Source organism: Ochotona curzoniae, unplaced genomic scaffold (assembly GCF_017591425.1).
Source record: "Ochotona curzoniae isolate NIBS_2020 unplaced genomic scaffold, NIBS_Ocur_1.0 scaffold_3208, whole genome shotgun sequence".
NCBI lineage: Eukaryota > Metazoa > Chordata > Mammalia > Lagomorpha > Ochotonidae > Ochotona > Ochotona curzoniae.
This window is the reverse complement of record NW_024467106.1, coordinates 2445288-2467543: the sequence shown is the minus strand read 5'-3', so window position 1 is coordinate 2467543 and position 22256 is coordinate 2445288. Positions and strand designations below refer to the sequence as shown.

General features: G+C 53.3%; 1 protein-coding gene across 2 annotated transcripts in view; it reads right to left on the bottom strand.

Annotated features, from left to right (window-relative positions):
* The window catches only part of DDX31 (DEAD-box helicase 31), a 60726-nt gene that overhangs the window by 14150 nt on the left and 24320 nt on the right, over window positions 1-22256 (bottom strand). Inside the window, exons 15-18 of one of the 2 annotated variants that reach the window (XM_040963755.1) lie at window positions 14846-14896; window positions 12475-12614; window positions 7186-7267; window positions 1987-2098 (exon numbers count right to left, since the gene is read on the bottom strand). In XM_040963755.1, the coding sequence (XP_040819689.1) occupies window positions 1987-2098; window positions 7186-7267; window positions 12475-12614; window positions 14846-14896 (385 nt within the window). Of the gene's footprint in view, window positions 1-1986; window positions 2099-7185; window positions 7268-9796; window positions 10760-12474; window positions 12615-14845; window positions 14897-22256 lie in introns of those variants that run through there. The other variant, XM_040963756.1, reaches the window with a different exon arrangement.

Sequence of the window (22256 nt, the reverse complement as noted above, 5' to 3'; positions counted from 1 at the left end):
CTTAAACATTTAAAAAAAAAAGATTTATTCATTTATTTGAAAGGCAAAGTTAAAAGGCAGAGAGAAAGATAGGGAGGGAGAGGGAAAGACAGAGAAAGAGAGGGAGTGAGGGGGAGAGAGCATCTTTCTTCTTTTGGTTCACTCCCTAAATGGCTGCACCAGGCAGGGAAGGGCCAGGCTACACCAGGAGTTGCATCAGGGGCTCCGGCGCAGGTGCAGGGGCCATCCTGACTGCCAGTCCAGGAGCAAGAGCAGGGAGCTGGACGGGCAGTATAGCAGTCAATATCAGACCAGTGGCCACGTGGGATGCTGACACTGTAGGTGCTGGCTTAATTCGCAGTGCCCTAGCCTTGTCCCACATGGCAATTTTTGTATTAACTACTTTAACAGTACTTTAACATCCAATGAAGGCTGAGGGGCGGAAGTCTTCAAAAAGCCTATGCAAAATGTGTATTATGAAAAAAAATACACTGGCTTCAATTATTATTTTTTTTTTCATAAAAGCAAGCTTTGATTTTATTGTCATTATGTAAGGAACCCCTGAACTGAGGCCACAGCATCTGACGCCAATCCCAGGGTGTTGGCAAGTCAGTCTAACAAGGCAGCCCAGCCTTCTCAAGAGGCGCGTTCTCAGGACAGCACTCACAAGGCATCTAGAAAGACATCATGATGTCAGTAGAAAGGTCCAGAAGGACCCTCCTCCAGGCACCTCATGGAACCGCCTGCAGTTGTGACTTGAGTTCTCGGGCAATGCAATGACTGCTTGTTATCAGGTGCCAGAGGTGGTGACACACTCTGAAATGTTGCTGTTTGCGTTGTCTGCTTCCTGAGGTCCACAGCTGCCCCTAACGTCCCTCAGCAGTCACCCCTGCCTGGCCAGATGTGGCAGCCAGGCCACCTTCCCAACGACAGTAGCCACTTCCTGTCTCTGCCCTCAGCTCTTCAACAGCTTCAAGGGCATCTGTGCCTCCACCTCAGCCAGGCCTCCTCTCCTCCCAGCCAGAGCCTTCCTCCGGCTCTCCGGCACCAGGCGCTGCCCGAGCAGGGACAGTGCCCCCTGGACAGGCTGGCAGCTCCCAGGCGTACTCCACTGGCCTCCTTCAGAAACCCACTCTACCCACTCCCCCTCTTCTCCTTCCCCTGGCTCCATTTTTCCCAGGGCTTTTATCATTTTTACAGACCAATTCATTTATTATGGGCGCAGCGCTCATCGCTACCCCAAGCCCACTGATGACAGGGGAGTATTTTGCCTGTTCTAATTGCTCACATACCCCAAGCACCTGGAACAGAGCTCAGTTTATTCAGTTTTTGGGGGGTGTTTCTATTTATCAAGAGAAGACAGGATGCAAGAGCACCTGCGTGTTGGTGGGCTGCTGGACACTCACTGGACCAGGGCTCGTCAGCATCCGTCATGGGGACCACGCCAGCGGGGAGCGCCAAGGCTGAGGACAGCGCTGGCCATTGGCTCCCTGCTCAGGGTCCATGCTTAACGCCCAGTCATCCCCGGGGCCTGTTTATCCTACTGAGATCCGAATATTCAGTACCCAACTCTGACGCACTTCCCAGGAACAGGGTGCTCGCGCTATGCCTCTTGCTCAGCCCTGTGAGTTCCCGTTTCCCCTAGAAACTGCCTAGGTCTGGTATTTCCAGTTCTCACCTACATCTCTGGTTTCCATCTCTTCAACTGTCTCTACTGTCCTGTCATCTCATATATCTGGTTTTCAAAGAAAGAGAAAAATACTTCCCCGAGATCCAAGATGTTGGGTCAAAGCTCCAGGCCTGACATAAGCCAAGATGAAGCCTCATTTGTGCAGAACATGGGGAAGGATGAAATTAACATTTAATATCACTTTAAAGCCTGCGTGCCCTCTTCCAAACCTGCAGAGTTACGGAGGCTCTGCGGGTGTGCAGTGGCCCCCGGGTGGCCTCGCCGGGGCCCGGGGTGAAGGTGAGGGTCAGTCCACAATCACCGGAGAAGCGACTGACCTTTCTTTGCCCAGGAGACCCTCTCCTCGGAGGAGTGCACGTGGTCTTCGAACACCGTCTGCAGGACTGTGGCTCGGGCACGGATTTCCTGGGGGCCAACGGCATGGCATTTCTGGGAGGGTGGCAGAGGATCACAGGAGAGGCAGAGTCAGGAATAATGAAGCAGCTGATAATAGATTTAATAACAGTAAAACCACACGGCAACCACTCAGGGGCCAAGAGGGTAATCCTTCCAATATTACTAGGGAAAAAAGGGAGCTATGAAGATGTCAAAGTCAAGGTGAGGATGGCTGCGCGGGGCGCCCATCGGGGCCAGCTATTTATTTACGCATTGACTTGCATTTCTTTCTGACCTCTTACCACTCCTGTTCAGAGGGAAAGACCATCAGAGGCAGTGTGGAATTATGCAAGTCCAATTCAGGCACTTCAAATACCCCGGAGCAGAAGCTGCTCTCACAGAAACGTGTCTCCGTCTCCACCCACTCCTCAGCCGAGGAACTGAAGACCCCTTCCAGCCACTGACATCCGGCCTGAGGAAGGGAGCCCCTCCTTGAGGTTGAGAGTACTTCCCGACTCCCTGGAGCAGCTTCAGACGCAGCTGTCTCCAGTAAACTGTTCCAGCAAGCCACATTCAGAGACCACCTGGGTCCTGGGGGCACAGGGCGTTCATCAGGTGCAACAGACCCAGTGCAGTGCTGCCCTCGTCTCTCATGTTCCCTCTGGAGGGCAGCGCGGACGCTCGCCATTGAAGGTGGAAATGAGGCGAACATGCCAAATGACCAGTTGAGTGGCGCACCGTGCCCCGCGCCGCCCTTTCTGCTGGGGCGAGTCCGGTGTGAAACCCCGGCCAGCCAGCGGCCAGGGCGGGTGTCAGCGCCTGAGCCTGGCAACCTGGTCTCCCCAGGTCCCTTCTTTGCTTTCGAGGCTGACAGGGAGAACAAAGGGGGAGAGGACAGAAACCCTCATTCTCTAGAGCGACACTCATCTCCCTTTTAATAGAGACTTAACAAGCTGAAAATGTTTTCCATTTAGTCAAATCCCATCCCTGCTCCCGCTCTGGCGGGTGACAGTCTGGCTGATTTCACAGCACATGGTCCCCTAAGGGTTCTGTCTGCTAAAATGTCAGGAGAAAAGTCGCTCTGGAGCTGTGTTACCAAAGTGGACATTTGCTATTATCATTAACAACGATTTTTTTTTTTACCCTCTTAGCTGATGTGAAACGCAAACTTTTTTCGCTGGCCTCCTTTCGTTAAGCCACCTCAGCAACGCAACTGTCACTGCCCTTGCGGGGTTTTTTTTCTCCTTTTTTTTTTAATATGAATGTGAAATTAGTGAGGATGCCCTTTCCCCTGGCGGACAGAATCCTCTGTTATTAAAAAGTAAAGCACTTTAATAATGAAAACTTTTTCCTCTTTTTCCTGTGTTTTAACTGTTTAAAATTAATGAGAAGGGCAGAATGGTTGTCAAAGCGATATTGAAAGCCGGGCAGCCAGGACTGAATAAGCACAAAATCCCTCCAGAGTGTTAAATAAACAGAGCTGCAGCCCTCTCCGAGTCCCTCTGTTGGTTATTGTATACATTCTGTAACAGCTCTCAGAATAGATCTGAGAGCCAGGGAGGCAGAGAGGTTTCAGAATTCCAATAAAGGCCTCAAATTAAAGACAGCCTGGTGCGAATTCCAGGAGAAAATTAAAGAGACCTCAAGCTTAAGTGACAGGTGACTTGCTTCTGTGTCACAACTGTCAGGGGATTTAGTGATAATATGGCAATATATTACAAAGGGCTTTCCTTATCCCCCCTTTAGGTTTCAAAATGAGGCATCTTTTCCTTCCAACTCCACCCCCCAAAAATTACACATATATAATGTGAGTGTATATACAAGCGAAATATGTTAGGAGAAAATGATAAAAACTAGGTTCACACGTTTGAAAAGATGAGGTCAGTTTCAGTAAAAGAAAAGAAAAAGTTAATGGCAGGAGACAGCGCATACTTAGGAGAAAGTGTGGCCCACCTGCCCAGAACCCCCAGCACTGAACACTTTATTTCACAATTGCCCCTCCTGAGGATGAGGAGGCGTTTTCTTGCTGCCTTCTGGGGAGAGAGCCTAAATTGAAACTGGAGAAGGAGGGCAGAGCACGCGGCGGGCAGGGCCTGCGGAGGGCAGAGCACACGGCGGCATCTCTCGCAGACAGGTAAAGGCTCCGGATCAGGCATGAGGGTGGGTCAGGGTCAGCCTGGGGGTGAGGGACACACCAGCCTGGAGCTCCTGCTCTGCAGGATGGACAAGGGCTGCCTAATGAAGCCAACTGCTCGCCAGTGGGACAGGGAGAGTTCAGAAAACGCACCTCTGCCCAGCTGCTACACTTGCTGTGCCCTTGTGTCTAACGCCCTCCTGACGGGTGAGCCCACCCAGCAGGGAGTGGGTGGGGGTTCTGATGGGTGGGGTTACAGCATCTTGCAGGGCCAGTGGGCAGCTGTCTTGCCAGGGCAAGTTTGCAAGCACATTTTATGGGACCAAAAAAACCCGTGGGAAAACATGCAGGTTGTATGTGCACTTGGACGCTAAAAGCCACCCCTGGCTCAAGCCACAGCAGGAGTCTCGGGTGATGACTGTGTGCACATGTGTGGGCGGGCACACGTGTGTGGGTGTGCGCCCACGTGTGTGTGTGTGTACGCACCTGGAAGCACAGGCCTGCCTTGATACTGCCAACTTCCATGATATTGATATTTTTAAGCTAACTGACTGGATTTTGTTTTAATCCTTTTGTTGCCAAACTGAATTTTGCCTCCACGGTCCCCAGAACCTTCTGAGTGCTTCCCGGTACAGTTGAAAGATCAAATTTATTCTCTTTGTAGGTGGGTGAACATTCACACACTCAGACACAGCTATATATATTTTATATACCTAAATATGAAATATACATTTTACAGATGCTTCATTCGCTTTCTTTCTGTTCACAGAAACCCAAAAACATATGTGGCAAAGGGACAGTTAGGAGGGGCCGCAGTGGAGCCGGATGGAGAGGTGGCTTCGTGACGAGGTACGCGTCTCTGCACGCTGAAGCCACAAGCGTGCACGCTGAAGCCACAAGCGTGCACCTGGCAGGCGCCTGGCCTGGAGCCCTGCCCAAGCTGACAACGCCACTCCACACTCACGGTGCTGGCTTTTTTTTTTTAAAAGCATATAATAGAATTAAAAGTTGCATCCAGCCTAACTCTATCCTTTTCACAGATGGCACACTTAAAATTGCCTTCTTGGGAGGTACCCCTATTAAAAACTTGTAATACCATCAACTGAGCTAGGTTTTTCTTTGTTTTGAAAGGCAGGTCTTCATCCACAAGGCACTTGACCCCAGGGCTACGTGGGTGGCTTCCCCAGTTATCTGGTGAAGAGGGGTGACCATGACAACCTGACCCCCAAACCTCAAACCTCACTCACTGCTCCCAGGCAGGAGCGGTGGGCTGCATGGCTTGGAGGTGATCAGAGTCCCCATCCCTGGCGCCGGGTCTGACCTGTACAACACCTGCTACCTGATGCCACCGAGACCTCCTGGCGACCCCTGAGACAGACACTGCGGTTCGCCTCGTTTCACAGATGGGGAAACCAAGGCTTGGGGGGTGGTGGTCTGCCCAAGGTCACAGAGGCGCCGGCTGTTGTTTCTGACGCTGACAGCCGAGAGCCGGCTGTAACCCAGGGCCTGCTCAGCTCCGCGGGCTCAGGAAGTCTTCAAGGCTGGCCCCACGCCAGGGAGAGGGCTTAGGGGGAAGAATTGATGCTGAAGGCCACAGAAGGGCAGATGTTAAAAAAAAACTAAAATGAGTAAGGCTAGTTACTCAAAGAGCAGAGGGAAGCCGAGCCAGTCTGCTCCTCCCTGGGGACTCGTCCTCCAGCGGACGCGGGCCGGGGCTTCCGCTGCTCGGTCTGCGTGTTCGTACACAATGACCAGCTCCCTGGAGGGCAGTGATCTGTGCTCAGGGCTAAGAACCGGTTGCAAAGCCAGGCCCAGAGACAGCGAACGTGATGTTAGGCCTGATCAGACGCCCGCTGCCTTGCTTTGCGGCTTCACTGCGGCTGCTCTGGTCTGGAAGGGACAGATGCCAGCGTTCCACTTGTTACAGTGCAGCAAAAGGAGAGTCTGGGCCTGAGGTCTACATCTGCTCCTAATTTATGAAGCCACATGACAATAGAAATAGGATGATAGCAATAATAATTTTTGTGAAAACACCATGTGTATCTCAGGGCTGTTCGAAACGCCATCTCCTCATGGCAACAGTGTGATTATCTCAACTTGTCATGTAAAGAAGTGGGGGCCAGAACTTGCTCGAAATCCCACAGCTGGGGAGGCCAGGGGGCTGTGCCCAGGCCACCTCCTCCCCACTCTGGCACTGCCCTTCCAGTCCCAGAGCCGCCCAGTGAAGTGTCTGGGCACGCTGGAAACCTGAACCTACAAGTGTTGTCAGCTCTCTGAGCACAAACTGGCAAAAGGGATGGACAGCTCACAGGCTGACAGGGCAGCAGGCTCTACACAAACTTTGTTTAAAATACCTTGATCAAATCTCTCATGGCATTTTTCTGTTCACAAGGTATAGTTTACTGACAAAATTTCACCTTCAGGAAAATGGCTGACACGGCCTTTGGAAAGGAAGCTAGTTTCATTCTCTTGGTTTAGGTGATGCTAATGGAAGCATGCTGGCCCATGAGATGTGCTTTGGGGAAGCAGCCATGCTGCTGGCACCCCACACGGCAGCAGGAAAGCAGTCTGGGGCTGCTTGCAACTGCCCAGAACCCCCAGCCAGAGCTGCACAGATAGCAGGACTTTTTCTTCCTAATGATGGCGACCCCCCTGCTCTGTGGATGAACCACTCGGTCGTCTGCGAGGCAGCACAGAGAACTCCTGCTTTTCTTCTGTGCCCATCTGGAGTGGATAGCTGTGGGTAGCTGTCCTTGCTGCTGGTGAGGGCCCAGCACATCAAGCAGGCCTGGCCCCCCCTTGTCGGGGCACCTGCTGCTATCCGGCCCATTCACTGGATGAGACCAGCAAGCACATCCATAAATGAAGGGGGAAGACACTCAGAACCCTGTCTCTTCTAATGTCCTCGGTCTTTACAAATGCACATCTTGTCCAACAGCAGAACCAACCCAAGTTGAGACACGTATCGCGCCTGTCAGCAGCAAGCAGGATCCATCCACCAACTCACCTGACCGCCCCATCGCCTTCCTCTGAAGCAATCGTCCCTGCCCAGAACAGACAAAATGTCTTCCAGCTTAACCTCATGAACACTGTAAAGGAAAGGGCACATCAAGGTAAGCACTTTGCTCTTTCAGAAACACCCCAAATATCACTTCCTACAACTGGCCTGGCCTCACGCTGTGGGACCTAGGCAGCTGCAGCCTTCCCAGGCACACAGAAGGCAGGCAGCACTGGGAAACCGTAGGGAGAGTGGGCAGTGGCTCTGCACACGTCCTGCTCAAGGTTACACCAGGTGCCTTCCTGGGGACTGCGCCCTTATTTCTACATAGAGCTTGAATAGTCACGTTGGGAGAATCGATGGGCCACCATGACTTGAATAGAACATGATGAAATAAAGTCTTCTTAAAGGTAAGAATACAGGCAGCCAAAGTGCCCATGGCCAGGGCAGCTGCCAGGGCCGCAGGGTCACCACTGCTTCCTGCTCTCACCTGGAAGATCTTCCCCCTCTTGACAAGGTATCAAGGGGTGAGGGACAATCCAGCTACATGCAGACAACTGGAGCCAGACAGGAGGGTTGGAACACCTGTGCTGCACCACCTGGGTGTGGGGCCTCCATCCCCCATCTGGGGGCAGACACTCACGGGCTGGGGAGGCAGCTGCGGGAGGGATGTTTCTTGGGAAGGAGTTTAGGGGGAGGAAAACACCATTACAAGACAAATGACTGTGCTGTGTATGCATGGCATGCTTTTTGGAAATCACAACACGAAGGGCACCTTCTTTGGTGGAACCCCCTCCAGAGGCGGCTCTGACAGACTGTGACCGACATGCCAGCTGACAGCTGAGAGCAGCCACACCCCTGCGCCACTCATGGGTAAGCCTTTTCCCAGCCCGAGAGTCAATCTGAGAGGGCAGGGCAGGCCCTGGCAGGAGCAGCGGCAGGGGTAGAGGCAGGGCCAAGGGCAGAGGCAGGAGCAGAGGTACAGGCAGGGGCAAGGGCAAAGATAGGGGCAGAGGCAGGGGCAGAGGTATAGGCAGGGCCAAGGGCAGAGGCAGACATATAGGCAAGGCCAAGGGCAGAGGTAGGAGCAGAAGTACAGGCAGGGGCAGGGGCAAAGATAGGGGTAGAGGCAGGGGCAGGGGCAGGGGCAGAGGTGAGGAGAAAACAGAGCCAGGCCCTATCTTCATCTACCCCTCACCTTCTCCACAAAAAGGGAGAAAGACAAATGCAAAGGGCTCACAGGACATGGAGTCCAACCCTGAAGCTGCAAGAAGGGACTAACCCTGCCCACACTCAGCCACGGAACCTCAACCTGTCCACACTCAGACACGGAACCTCAACCTGCCCACACTCAGACACGGAACCTCAACCTGCCACGCAGGGAGACCGGGCCTGCCCAGGCAGGGCAGCGCTGACGCTGACAGCGTGGGCCTCTAGGAACATGTGTTGTGGGCCACATGCCCCAGGTGACCAGGAATAAATGAGCATGAGTGATTTACAGTTTCAAAGTGTTCCCATCTCTAAGACTCATGGCCTCTGAGGAACCAAGCAAAGCTACTATGATTATTTATGGTTCTATCACCTCATTTTGCTATGAAGAAAGAATAAATTCAGGGAACCATCTTACGCCTGATACAAGGAATTCATGTTTTGATGAAGCATTTACATTTAAATAAACCAGTGATGACTTTCATTAGGAACACACAAAAGGAGGAGGTGGGAAGAAGTTAACAAGTGACAAATTCAAAGGAGTCCAGAGGAAACAGTCACACAAGGCGGCCCTGGCCAGGGGGCACTCTCACGGCCAGGCTGTTAAACTACTGGGGTTGATTCCACAGTGCCCAGCTCAGTGAAAGGCAGGTGACCATGTACTGTGTCTTCCAGAACCTGTCCTGATTCCTGGCCCAGAAACCTGTTGCCTGGCCCTCAGTTTCAGGCACAAAGCATACACATTTTCTTCCTCCTCCTCTTCTGCATTTAAGAACACGCCTTTGGGGCTGACCCTGTGGCATACCAACTTAAGCTGCTGTCCGCAGAGTACCTGGGGAAGTTACAGAGGACAGCTCAGGTGCTTGAGTCCCTGCACACACACGGGAGACCCCGTTAGAAGCTCTGGACCCCTGGCTTTGGCTCGGCACAGGTCCAGAGGCTGCAGCCATTTGGGGAGTGAACCAGAGGATGGAAGATCTCTCTCTAACACTGTCTTTCAAATAAACAAATCAATCTTATACACGAGTATAGCTTTTATGAACCAAAATGTTCCAGGATACTGCTTCCCACTGTATATTTTTTTAAAAGATTTATTTTTATTATTTTTTTATTGGAAAGGCGGATATACAGAGAGGAGTTACAGAGAGGAAGATCTTCCGTCCAATGATTCACTCCCCAAGTGGCCGCAACGGCCGATGCTATGCTGATCCGAAGCCAGGAGCCTCTTCCGGGTCTCCCACGTGGGTGCAGGGTCCCAAAGCTTTGGGCCGTCCTCAACTGCTTTCCCAGGCCACAGGCAGGGAGCTGGATGGGAAGCGGGGCTGCCGGGATAGAACCGGCGCCCATATGGGATCCCGGGAGTGCAAGGCGAGGACCTTAACCACTGCGCCACCGTGCCGGGCCCTCCCACTGTATATTTTTGCAACTAGATCTTATTAGATGAAAAAACAAACTTATTGAAAGCCATAATGTCAGAGAAAGAGGGAGACGCAGAGATAAAGGAATTTTCCCTCCATTGGTTCTCTCTCCGTATGGCCACAACAGCCAGGACCAGGCCAAGCCAAAGCCAGAAGCCTGGAAGTCCACTGCAGAGTCTCTCACTTAGGGCCATCATCTTTACTTTCTTAGCAGGAGGCTGGATTGAAAGCAGAGCAGGCAGAACACGACTGGCTGCTCCCACATGGGACACCAAGGGCGTCACAAGCAGTGACTCAACTCTGATATGGCAGAATACTGGCCCTGATATTTTATTTATTTATTTCGTAGTAAGTCAAAGAAAGTTTGTACAGGTATCCAATTTAAGTCTTTCCTCAAACTGGAACTGTCAGGGACACAGCACAGCTAACACATAAGCACCCTGATTTCCTATCTGGCTCATCTGTGCAGGCACGAGGCAGGCAGTGGTCCAGGGCTGCCCCCAAGCAAGGCGGAACTCACAGGGGATGCCCACCTGCTCACATGATGTGGATTCCTACACAGCCCTGACACTCAACCCATGCAAGGCGCAAGTGTCCCCCCTGGGCACTGCCCCTTCTCACTGTCCTCTGCAGTCATCTCCTTTCCGATGTGGACACTGTGTCACAACCGACAGGAACGTTTGCACGCTACTCTATCTGGCAACTTCATCACAGGCCACTGTTCCTGCTGGGTCTCTGGCTCACTGATCTTTATCTGTGCTAATCACTGACTCCCTGTCAGTCTCCGGTTTATATCTGAGCCTTGGGTAGCAATCAATCAGGGTACTTATTAACATGAAGCAGGGAGCGGTGCCCACCGACACTCATTCTTTCTGGAGAAGATCACATGTGGGTAAACAGGTACAAGAGGGCATGCAGACAGCTGCTGATACGGGGAATGGGGCTGTGGGTCCAACCTGGAAGGAGGAAGAGAAGCAGATGTGGAGCCAGGGGCAGCTGCTAAGGTGCAGAGCTGCTCCATGTCTGTTATGCGGCTGCAACGTCACATTGCAAAATGCTTTCTGTAGTCCCATGTTTCTACCACACACACAAAAACTATGCATGGAGCTGAGTTCCTAGCTTGAGCTCCCAGCCTGAGGAAGGGGTAACGGGGCCAAGCCCTAGTATTCCCTGGAGTATACCTGCTGGGGGAGAGCAGAGGCTGTGGGTACAGGTGTGGGGGACTAGCAGCCCTGACACTTGGAAGGCCGCAAATACAGGTGCCAGCTAGCCGGCAGCCTCGGGGTCTTTACCCCCAGCTGGAGCAGCACCTCCAGGTACAAAGTATCCAATGGGCCAATCTCCAGCAGCTTCCTTGGCAGGAGCAGCTTCCTGCCTGGCCAGTGCCAGCCGAGTAAGCCTCAGTGCATGAAGAGGCACACTGACCCGCAGGATACGTGGCCAGCTCCTGTAGGTGGGACTAAGCCTGCACCTGGTCCTATGGGCGCCCCCTACCGAGCCTGTGGAACACAAGGAGTGTCCCAGTCCTGAACTTCAGTGAGAAAGATCTTCGTTTTAGTTTACATTTTACCCAAAGCACAGCCTGGGTGAGGAAAACCACAACGAATCAGGCACTCCCATCCCAGCACGGCTGGGTGCTCAGTGGCATCCGAGCCGCCAGAGCTGTTTCTGTGCTGAGCCTGGTCCTGTGCCCTCCCACCTTGGGCAAACACACGCCTCTCCCCATGTGTCCCAAAGTATTTCTACTCATCATCGTGCTGGGTCTGAGCCGGAAAACTCCCTTCAAGTGGATCGGGGTCAAGAGCTGCATGCCTTTATATTCCTGCAATCAGGATCTGTTATTTCAGCAGCTACGGACTTGAAGAGAAAAATGAATCCATCTCCGTGGCCCAGGTAAATGGCTTCTGTGATGGTTCCCCCCGGCACCCAACTCTCTTGATGTCTGTGGGCGCAGGGCTAGAATCCGGGTGCCACTCAGGAGATGTGCAGTGCTACCATTCAACTGTGTGACACACTAGGCTGCACCTGCAGTGTCCTGGCTGCCAATGGGCTGTGTGCCAACCACCTTGAAATATTTCCTCTGTTTAACGTGTTGGGAGGAGAACTGCATGTTGAGTAAAAAGCATTATTGATTTTTAGTAGACAAGCTGGTAGAAGATACTAAACACTGGGACAATGGGGTGCGGCGCCAGCATCCCACCCATGAGGGCTCTAGCTCATGTCCCAGCTGCTCCACTTCTGCTCCAGCTCCTGCTAACATGCCCGGGAAGGCTGCGGAGGACGCCCTGGCTTTTTGGGGAGTAAACTATTGGAAACAAGTCCTCTCCCTCCCTTCCATTCCTCTCTTTCTGTAACTACCCTTCAAAGAAATAAAATTTAAAAAAAAAGCTTTTTAAGACACACAATGTTAGCTGCAAGAAGTACTAGCTGCTTGCAGAGAGGTCTGAAGAAGCGGTGTGGGAGGGCCGGGCCGGGAGGGAAGCGGCCGCAGGAGACCTGTCAGTGCCAAGGGCACTGGGGCTCTGCTTCTTGCCACCGGCTACTCTGGGGCTCATTTAGGGATCACAAGGGTTAATGGCTCTTTGTCAGCGAACAAAGCCCGACCACTGTACCAAGCGACAGAAAGTTAATTAGGTGAGATCAGCCGAACCTGCTCAGGTTTCTGACTCACTTGATTTTGTGAGAAGCCAAGGAGTTGACATATTCTGCCTCCGAAGGAGCCAAAATGAGCAGGCTGCTCCCGTGGCAGCCAATCCGGGCGGTTCTCCCGATGCGGTGGATGTATTCTGCAGGTGAAGACGGCGCGTTGTACTAAAAAGGGTAACACAAATGAAGGCGTTCACACATCAAGGGGTTGCCATTAATTGGAAGTGCAATGCCCCTCACCTGCCTCCAGGAAGCCCAAGAATTAAATCCTGGTGCTATGGTTACTCAAACACAATCACTAGAAGTCAGTCAAGCCTGAATCTTCTGGCTTCATTGGAAGTAACAAGGTTCTGACACGCAAATGGGAACAGTGGCCAAATTTCAGAAAAACGAGATGTCTTCTTGTCCCAATATCTCCTTTTTAATTTTACTTCTCCACAGGTCTCTTCATTTTCCTATTTGCATCTTTTCACTGAGGTGACTGCAAGGTGAACATGCAGGAAGGTGGGGTAAGTGTCTCTAGGACGCCCACACGACCTTGGCCTACTTCTCGGGCACACTTAGCAGCAGCAGCGAGCAAACAGCGGTCCTGGATGGGGTGGGCGCCTGACTGCAGGGTCCTGGGAGGCACGGCTCCCCTGCCCGCAACCAGCCAGGCTCCTTGCAGGCAGCTTGGCACGGTGGCTGCCCGGGCCGACTCACATTACCTCCAGCAGTCACCGTCTGACTGCCCACTCTTCCCTGTTTCCCCCTTTGCTGCCACACAAGTCAAAGGTCAGAGGGCCAGTATGACCAAGGCCGCACTGATACCCAAAACTCATCACCCCATAAGGTGGCCCCGAGAGATCAACTTTGTCTACGTGGTCTCCCACACCTAAGAACTACACCTTCTCATCTCCACATGGCTCTGCAGCCTGTGGCAATGGGGCATCGCCTCCAGTCCTGGGGCGTCAGTCTTCCTAGTCAGAGCGAGGCATGCAATTTCACTCAGATGTGAATAAGAACGGCAGAATCCCCTGGCCTCACACAGAAGGGCTTAAAAATATCATCACGGAGACTAACGAAAAGACAAAATAACCCACCAGTCTGTAATGCCAACACCTGTACCCTCTGGGAAAGTGTCAGGCTAGAAGTGTGCAAGAGGCACTGTGGAGGTGTGCGTGAGGCGCCGTGGAGGTGTGCGTGAGGCGCTGTGGAGGTGTGCGTGAGGCGCCGTGGAGGTGTGCGTGAGGCGCCGTGGAGGTGTGCGTGAGGCGCCGTGGAGGTGTGCGTGAGGTGCCGTGGAGGTGTGCGTGAGGCGCCGTGGAGGTGTGCGTGAGGCACCGTGGAGGTGTGCGTGAGGCGCCGTGGAGGTGTGCGTGAGGCGCCGTGGAGGTGTGCGTGAGGCACTGTGGAGGTGTGCGTGAGGTGCCGTGGAGGTGTGCGTGAGGCGCTGTGGAGGTGTGCGTGAGGCACTGTGGAGGTGTGCGTGAGGCGCTGTGGAGGTGTGCGTGAGGCGCTGTGGAGGTGTGCATGAGGCACGTGAGGCGCTGTGGAGGTGTGCGTGAGGTGCCGTGGAGGTGTGCGTGAGGCGCCGTGGAGGTGTGCGTGAGGCGCCGTGGAGGTGTGCGTGAGGTGCCGTGGAGGTGTGCGTGAGGTGCCGTGGAGGTGTGCGTGAGGCACTGTGGAGGTGTGCGTGAGGCGCTGTGGAGGTGTGCGTGAGGCGCCGTGGAGGTGTGCGTGAGGTGCCGTGGAGGTGTGCGTGAGGCACTGTGGAGGTGTGCGTGAGGCACGTGAGGCGCTGTGGAGGTGTGCGTGAGGCGCTGTGGAGGTGTGCGTGAGGCGCCGTGGAGGTGTGCGTGAGGCGCTGTGGAGGTGTGCGTGAGGCGCCGTGGAGGTGTGCGTGAGGCGCTGTGGAGGTGTGCGTGAGGTGCTGTGGAGGTGTGCGTGAGGTGCCGTGGAGGTGTGCGTGAGGCGCCGTGGAGGTGTGCGTGAGGTGCCGTGGAGGTGTGCGTGAGGCACCGTGGAGGTGTGCGTGAGGCACGTGAGGCGCTGTCAGGAATCTAACTGCTCCCTGCGGTCAATGGGCATGGACCTGGCTGAGCCATCTCCTCTCATACACAGTGAGGCCTCCCAGGGGCCGCACGATTCCCATTACTTTCATATTGTGGAAACTTGGGTTGGTGACATGAATCAGCCTGGGAGCTGGAGAGCCCCTGCCTCCTCCAGTCCCTGCACTCCCACTGCCTTCTGCAGCAGTGCCGCATGTCACAACGGTGTAGGTAAGACTGGCTGCTGCCTGGTTACCAGGGCAACACCCAAGAGGGCAATAATCATTATTCTACTTAAAGCGATTGCATCAGCTCACGATCACATATTCCTGTCTCCAGCTCACACCGTAACAACTAAAAAATTACCTGAACAATCCACGTGACCTGCGGGAGATCCAAGCCGCGAGCTGCAACATCCTTCAAAGCAGAAAAGACAGTTTAGGAGTGAGTTTTCTGAACCTTTCTGAGGGTCACGGAAACACTGGATCATCCAGTGCAAACTGAGGGCTCACTGCCCGCCCCAGCGCCTGCACGCACACAGGCTCACATATTCCCCCTCCAAATTCTGCAGAGAGCATTAGGGAGCCCATAATGCACCAAGGTTCTTTTGAGGTTAAGAAATGCTCACGGGACCCGGTGGCGTGGCCTAGCGGCTAAAGTCCTTGCCTTGAACGCGCCAGGATCCCATATTGGCGCCAGTTCTAATCCCAGCAGCTCCACTTCCCATCCAGCTCCCTGCCTGTGGCCTGGGAAAGCAGTCGAGGAAGGCCCAAAGCTTTGGGACCCTGCACCCATGTGGGAGACCCGGAAGAAGTTCCTGGATCCTGGCTTCGGATCGGCATAGCATCAGCCGTTGCGCTCACTTGGGGAGTGAATCATCGGATGGAAGATCTTCCTCTCTGTCTCTCCTTCTCTCTGTATATCTGACTTTCCAATAAATAAATAAATCTTAAAAAAAAAAAAATAGAAAGAAAGAAATGCTCACGAAGGGCCGAGTGGGTGACTTCGGGAGGCCAGCCCGAGACTGCCCTGCCTCAGGCAGCCCATCAGGGCGTGCTTCATCCGAGCACTTGCAGCATGCTTTCCCAATCTGGATTTTATCCACAAAGCCACTTGGCAATGAACGCATTCATGGATTAACTGTTAGCTATCAGCAACACTGGACACTGAGATGACATGGAGGTTTGCGTGGGCTGTGCCATCCCTCAAGGTCTCGGGGACCGATGGGAGCTGCCAAACATCCGCTGGGGACGTTGCTCGTTAGCTTCAGAGAGCAGGAGGGACCGAGTCGTCCCCTGCCCTTCTGAGAGCAGTGTCAGAAAGTAGGCCAGGGCTGCTCACACTTCAAAGACTTAACCAGGCAGCTGAACACTATAAAAGCAATGGGATTTATGTTTTTCTTTTCAACTAGTCCCTACCTGAAGAGTAAAAATTCTGCACACCTCCCGCTGTCTCACCATTCAGGGGAGACAAGCAAACGGGAACCACCTTACCTTTAGCAAGAAATCTGCACTCAGCATTCTTGTTCTGGTGCCACTGTCATAATGAGAACATCCCCAGCTACCACTTAGGGAGCACTCATACGACAAGGTGTTGAACATTTTACCTGCATTATCTTGGCAACGCCTCAAAACAACTCTTCATGACAATGCCCACCCCATTGGACAGGGGCGGAAAGAAGGCCCGGTGAGGTCCTGTGGTTCACCCCAGCACACGAGGCTGACAAGGGGGACTCCCCTCAGATAGGTCTACCTGTGCTTTCCCAGGGCCTTACGCATCCCACCATCAAGAAACGCCCTGCATCCCTCACACGCTCCAGGCAGCGGTGCTAAGTGGTACAGGCCTAGGGCTGGGAGTTTGGTGCCAGGTGGTGAAATCCCACCCAGAAGTCCGCCCAGACATGCCAGCAAAGCAGTCAGCTCCATCACAGCGCTGCCTGGGCCTACAACCTGGAGGGCACCCAGCGTCTGCTGGCAGGAGATGAAGACTGTATGGCCAAAGCCCACCTCGCTTACCACCAGTGTTCTAATCAGAATAAAGATCTTTCTTTGCAGGGCCTGGAGTGACGGTTCATTGGCTGACTCCTCCCCTTGCAAGCACCGGGATCCCATATAGGCACCAGTTTGTGTCCTGGCTACTCCACTTACCCATCCAGCTCCCTATTTGTGGCCTGGGGAAGCAATGGAGAATAGCCCAAAGCCTTGGGACCCTTCACTGTGTGGGAGACCCAGAAGAAGCTCCTGGTTTTGTTAAAAGCTCAGCTCCTGCTGTTGCAGCCATTTGGCGAGAGAAGATCTTGCTCTGTTCTTTTTTCTGTAAAATTTGCCTTTCCAATAAAATAAACAAATAAATCTTAACAACAACAACCCAAAAAACTGTATTTTAAGTGTACATAGAAGTGCAAACCTAAGTATCATTTCACAAAGAGGTCCTGGAAGGAAACACTCGAAAGCATACAAAAGCTGCCCTGGCAGGCCGGGGGGGCATCAGCAAGGCTTCCTTTCAGGAACCTTCTGACTGAGACCGAGCAGCGTTCTGACATAGCAGACATGACCAGCTGCCGTGCCATGGGAAACAGTCACATCTACATTGTCTTCTTGTCCAAAGCAACCAAACCAAGCAAATAAGGATCAAGCTAAAAATTCAAGCCCAACTTCCACCATTCCATAGAGCCAACTACCAGTTTACATAAAACATGGGAGAAAAGAGGAAAATGTTAAACCATACCACAAGGATATAATTAGCAAAATCCAGAATGCAGAATTCTAAAGATAAAACAATGGCTTTTTCAACAAAAAAAAAAAAATTGAGGGGCTAGGGAGGAGAAGGAAAGCCTCAACACAGTACCCAGGCAGCTGGGCACACGGAGTCAACTCCCACATGGGCACACTGGTGGAGCGTCTTAAAGGAAGTTTATGAAACTGTCCCGATGGTCCATCTAGGCAGGGAGAGACCTGGGCGACTTTCTGCATTGTTCATGTTAACAATTCATCTATTTATTTGAAAGGCAAAGCATCAGAGAAAAGGAGAAAGCTCGAGAAGGGAAGGGAGCTGGATGGGAAGTGCAAGCAGCCGAACCAGCACGTGGATCCAGGATGCTGGCGTGGCAAACGGCGGCTCACCCCACGGGCCATGGGTCACGAGGCTGGGCACTGCCTGTCCTTCTCCCCTGGGATGCTGGCGTGGCAAACGGCGGCTCACCCCACGGGCCATGGGTCACGAGGCTGGGCGCTGCCTGCTCCTTCTTCCTCTGCACACAAACCTCCCTTTCTGGTATCATCGGAAACTGAGTTGTAACATCATGACATTTTAGTTCTACATAGTTGAGCAGGCATCTCCTAAGTGAAAGGCATTTTATATAACCACAAAACCATTATCACACCTAAGAAATTTAATATTGTAAAACATTATTTTTTAATGAACTGAATTTAAATTTCTCCAACTGTACTTATCATGTTTTTCTTAAAAAAAGAAAAAAACTTTTTGGGCCCAACACGATGGTCTAGCAATGAAATCCTCACCTTGCAACCACCGGGATCTCATATGGGGTGCTGGCTTGTGCCCCAGCTGCTCCACTTCCCATCCAGCTCCCTGCCTGTGGCCTGGGAAAGCAGCATAGGACGGCCCCTGCACCTGTGTGGGAGACCCAGAGGAGGCTCATGGCTCCAGATCAGCTCAGTTCTAGCCAATGCAGCCCCTTGGACAGTGAACCAGTGGACAGAAGATCTCTTTGTCTCTCCTTCTCTCAGTAGATCTTTCCAATAAAAATAAAAATCAATCTTTAAAAAATAAGAGTGAGGTTGATTTTCATTTGAAAAAATTACACACAGAGAGACACAGAGCAGATTTTCCACCTGCTGGTTCATTCCCCAAACAGCTGCCAGAGCTAGAGCTGGGTCTGTCTGAGGCCTCGAGCCGGAGGATGCCTGGCCAAGTGTTTGGGCCATTTTCCGCTGCCTTCCAAGGTGCATTGGTAGGGAGGTGGATCGTAAGTGAAGCTACTGGGACTCCAACCCACACCCACACGCGATGCTGGTGCTGCAGGCAGAGCCCCACCCCTTCCACCATGGTGCCCGCCCCTGCCTTGCTCTTTAGGTCATCTCCCTTCCCTCAACCAGGATTGAACTACAGGCCATTCATCCTACTGACGGAGTTCTGGAGACTTTTACAAGCTGGAATGGCACCTTTGCCCTCTGAGAACTGAGTGGCTGGGTGGCTCTCATTCCGGACGGCTCCAGCTTGAGGACCACCCCACAGTCTGGATTTGTCTACCTGCTTCCTGAATGTAAGGCTCAAGTTAGCCGTCCTTGCAGGCAGATGAGGGGGATCTGCAGAAAGTCCATGAGAACAACCTCGCATGGATTTCAAAGCACTCTTGTTCCACCACAGACTTGGCATTTAATTTCATCCTCCGCAAGCTCTCTTCTGCCCCTCACACACGTGGGTTCAGGGTGGCATGGACCACTCAGGGCCGCACGGCGGACAACAGGCCCTGGGCAAGGTGAAGACTAGTGTGAGGACGGGGCTTGGCTTCCCAGCATTCCCAAGGCTTCCTGTCCACTGAAGCCTTGCTGTTGCTGACTAAGTTCACGGCACCTTCCTTTCACTCTTCAGCTGTGAACTCTGGGGTAAAGAACAGCCTCCCCCACACTTCCAAACATCCCTGATGGCTCAGAAATACACTTTCTTTTTTCATTTTTGTTTGAAAGGCAGAGAAATGGAAGAGAGAGAGAGAGAGAGAGAGAGAGAGACCCCTCCTGCCAGCCAGTGTGCTCCCCCAATGCTTCAATGCTTGCAACAGTGAGGCTGGACCAGAATAAGCCAGGAGCCCAGACTCATGCAGGGGCTTCCATCCTGCCGGCAGAGACCAGGCCCTTGAGCCACCTCAGGGGCAGATCAGCAGGAAGCTAAAGTGAGAAGCGGAGTCAGAACTTCAACGCAGACCTTCCAATGTGGGATGCAGGCACCTTGGCACCTTTCCCATCTGCTGCTCCGGAGAAACCAGTACCGGTGGTCTCCGTGAGAAGCATACTATTCCCTGCCACCATCCCTCCCCCTGTGCCTGGGAGCATGGGGCAGCTCTGTACTTGCCCCAGTCCTGCTGGGACCCTGCAAACAGCGGCTGGGCTGCTCCTACCAGGCATTTCCACATACTACAAGAGCTGAAGGCTGGAGCTCAGGGCTGCCTCTATACTAAGCACACCTGATGTCTTGAGAAAACTGTTGAGTTTATTAGGAAGGGACTTCCCCATTTAAGTGCTCTGTGGTGGGTCACATGCAGATAACAGGCTGTCTCAGCATTGCAGACAAATTCTATAAAAAATCCAACGTGGTTTAGTAAATTCATCCAAGTAAAACCCCAAACTGCACACAATATTCCGGCATGGGAGGACAACACGCTGCCACAGCGAGTCAACTCCTCCAGCCTCTACTTGCTGCATGAATGAGCTAGCTCTGGGCAGCTGCAGACACAATCTCTGGTGCTGGGCAACCTTGCCGAGAGCCACTGCGATCACCGCCTTGTCTGAGCTCACACACACCTGATCTAGCCACTGTCGTTAGCTTCTCTCTAGCCTAGTTCAGGCTACAGGGAGCAAGGGAAAGGAAGTCCAGGGAACGTCCCAGCTCAGGGCAGCTCAGGGGCACACGCTGTGGGCAGCTCAGGGGCACACTGCGGGCAGCTCAGGGGCACGCTGTGGGCAGCTCAGGGGCACACTGCGGGCAGGCCGGGCAGCTCTTTGAGCCTCAGCTGGCCATCGAGGCAGTGAGAGCAGTGAGGACTAGTCCTGCTTAGCTCACTAGAGCCGTGAAGAGAACAGTGTCAAGGCCTATGCATCGAGTGCCGACAGCGGTCAAGGCCAGAAGGGGCTGCGGCAGGCAGGGCACCTGGAATCCTCTCACTCTTTCCCTCTTTGCACCCCTTTCTCTCTCTCTCTCACACACACACACGAGATAAGGTACTACCAAGAAGCCAGAAACGGCCCCGTCTTCACAGAACGCCATCTCGGTGGCACTGGGCCTACAGGGAACTGACCTGCTGAAGACCTGCACAGCCCCACACACACAGCCAGCCCCACTCCATTTCTTTAAGCTCATTAGGGCAGAAGCATCCCTGAAGCCAGTTCTGAAAGGCACTCCGAGGCGAGGCCTTGCCGGCCCTGGGCTTGACAATCGGCCGCCTCCATGAGACCTGGGAGTACAGATGGAAGGCAGCTTGCTCAGGCGCCAGCCTGTCAGTTGGATTAAAATGACTCATTTATTTACCCAAGCACCTCACAAAGTGCTTTTACCAACAGGGAGAGGGGCCTGCCGTCTCTCTGAGAAGGGACGCAGTGAACTCGCCTCTGACGCCTTCCCGGCCTGCCAAAAGTCATTATTGCCGTGTGTGGAAAGCCATCAGCAGGGTAGAGGCCCCCGCCGTCCGGGTGACAGATTGGGCTGCGTAATCAGAGGAGGAAACAGAGAGTGCAGAAGCTGTCAGAGGCGAGAGATCTTGGCTGGAGCCGCCAAAAGCTGGCAACATGAGTTAGTGTGACTGAGTAAACAGCAAACAATCTCCAAACGGTCCTTCCATGAACTCAAGTGCAACACAATGGAGAAGACGCACTTGACCTACAAGGCATTCTCCCGGTGAAGAGCGAGGGGGCCTCCATTTATTTGGGGTACACTCCTCTCACGGCCTCGCCTTCTTTGTCTCCTGGGCTGGCGCAGCGGCAGCTTCCAGGAAGAGTGGAAGGAGCTGCAGACAGCGTGTCTCCTGAGCTGGGGAGGGACGACTCGGGGACGGAGCAGAGCCCGTGGGAGGGGCCCGGCAGGAGGCACCGGAGGCTGCAGGGTATCTCACCCAGGGACCAGCACGAAGAGCCTCCGGCAGCCAGAAAACTCGGAGCCCCCAGGGAATCCCGGTGGCCGTACCCTCGGTGGCATTTCTGCGGGTCGCCCCACCAACACGACACTGGAACAGAAACCACGTCCTTTCCTCTGGCTTAGGACGGCTTCTTCCCCACAAGCAGGAGCAAACAGTATCTTGCGTTACGTCTTCTGAGTCCAATGAGAACATGGGCTTTAAATTTTCCAGCAACTCCTTCCTAAAAGGCCTTGTGCCCCCTGACCCCTGTCCCCACACCCCGTCACCTCTGCCACATTATCTGGTCCAGGTGGGAGAGAGGGGGGGGGGGAAAGAGAGAGAGAGAGAGAGAGAGAGAGATAGAAAGCGGCATGAAATTAACAAGGTTTGCTTTTAAGATGTTTACAGTTAAGATCAAAGAAACCCACACTTCCACACTCAGGAAGCCCGAGGTGAAGGGGAGAAGGGACTTCTCACCCTGTCTTCCTGAAGACGCTCAGCCAGTCTGCTAGCCTCAGTCAAACAATAAACAAAATGGGGAAATGCAGGGTAACCGGGGAGAAAGCTCCTTCTGCCTCTAAAACAATGCACAACATGATTCCCCTTTATCAAGAGAAGCCAGTCCTCCATCTGCCTCATCCTGACGTGGCCCTCGTTCCTCATTAACACCAAGGAGGCTCCTGGAGAGTGTTCAGATAGCCTGGCAAGCAACAGGCTGCTTCCAAGGACGCCAAGTGACAGTGCCCGCCCCGGCCCGGGTGTGAGCGATCATGGCACACTTCTCCTGTGCCCACAGCTCTCTGACACCACAAGTGCCAGGCCACAGCAAACGAACACGGTCGAAGGAGCAGGAACAGTGAGTAAGCAAAGCAGCTCTCAGCACTGCAAAGCTGTGCCTGTGGCTCGGCTGAGAAGTGGCGACACGGGCCA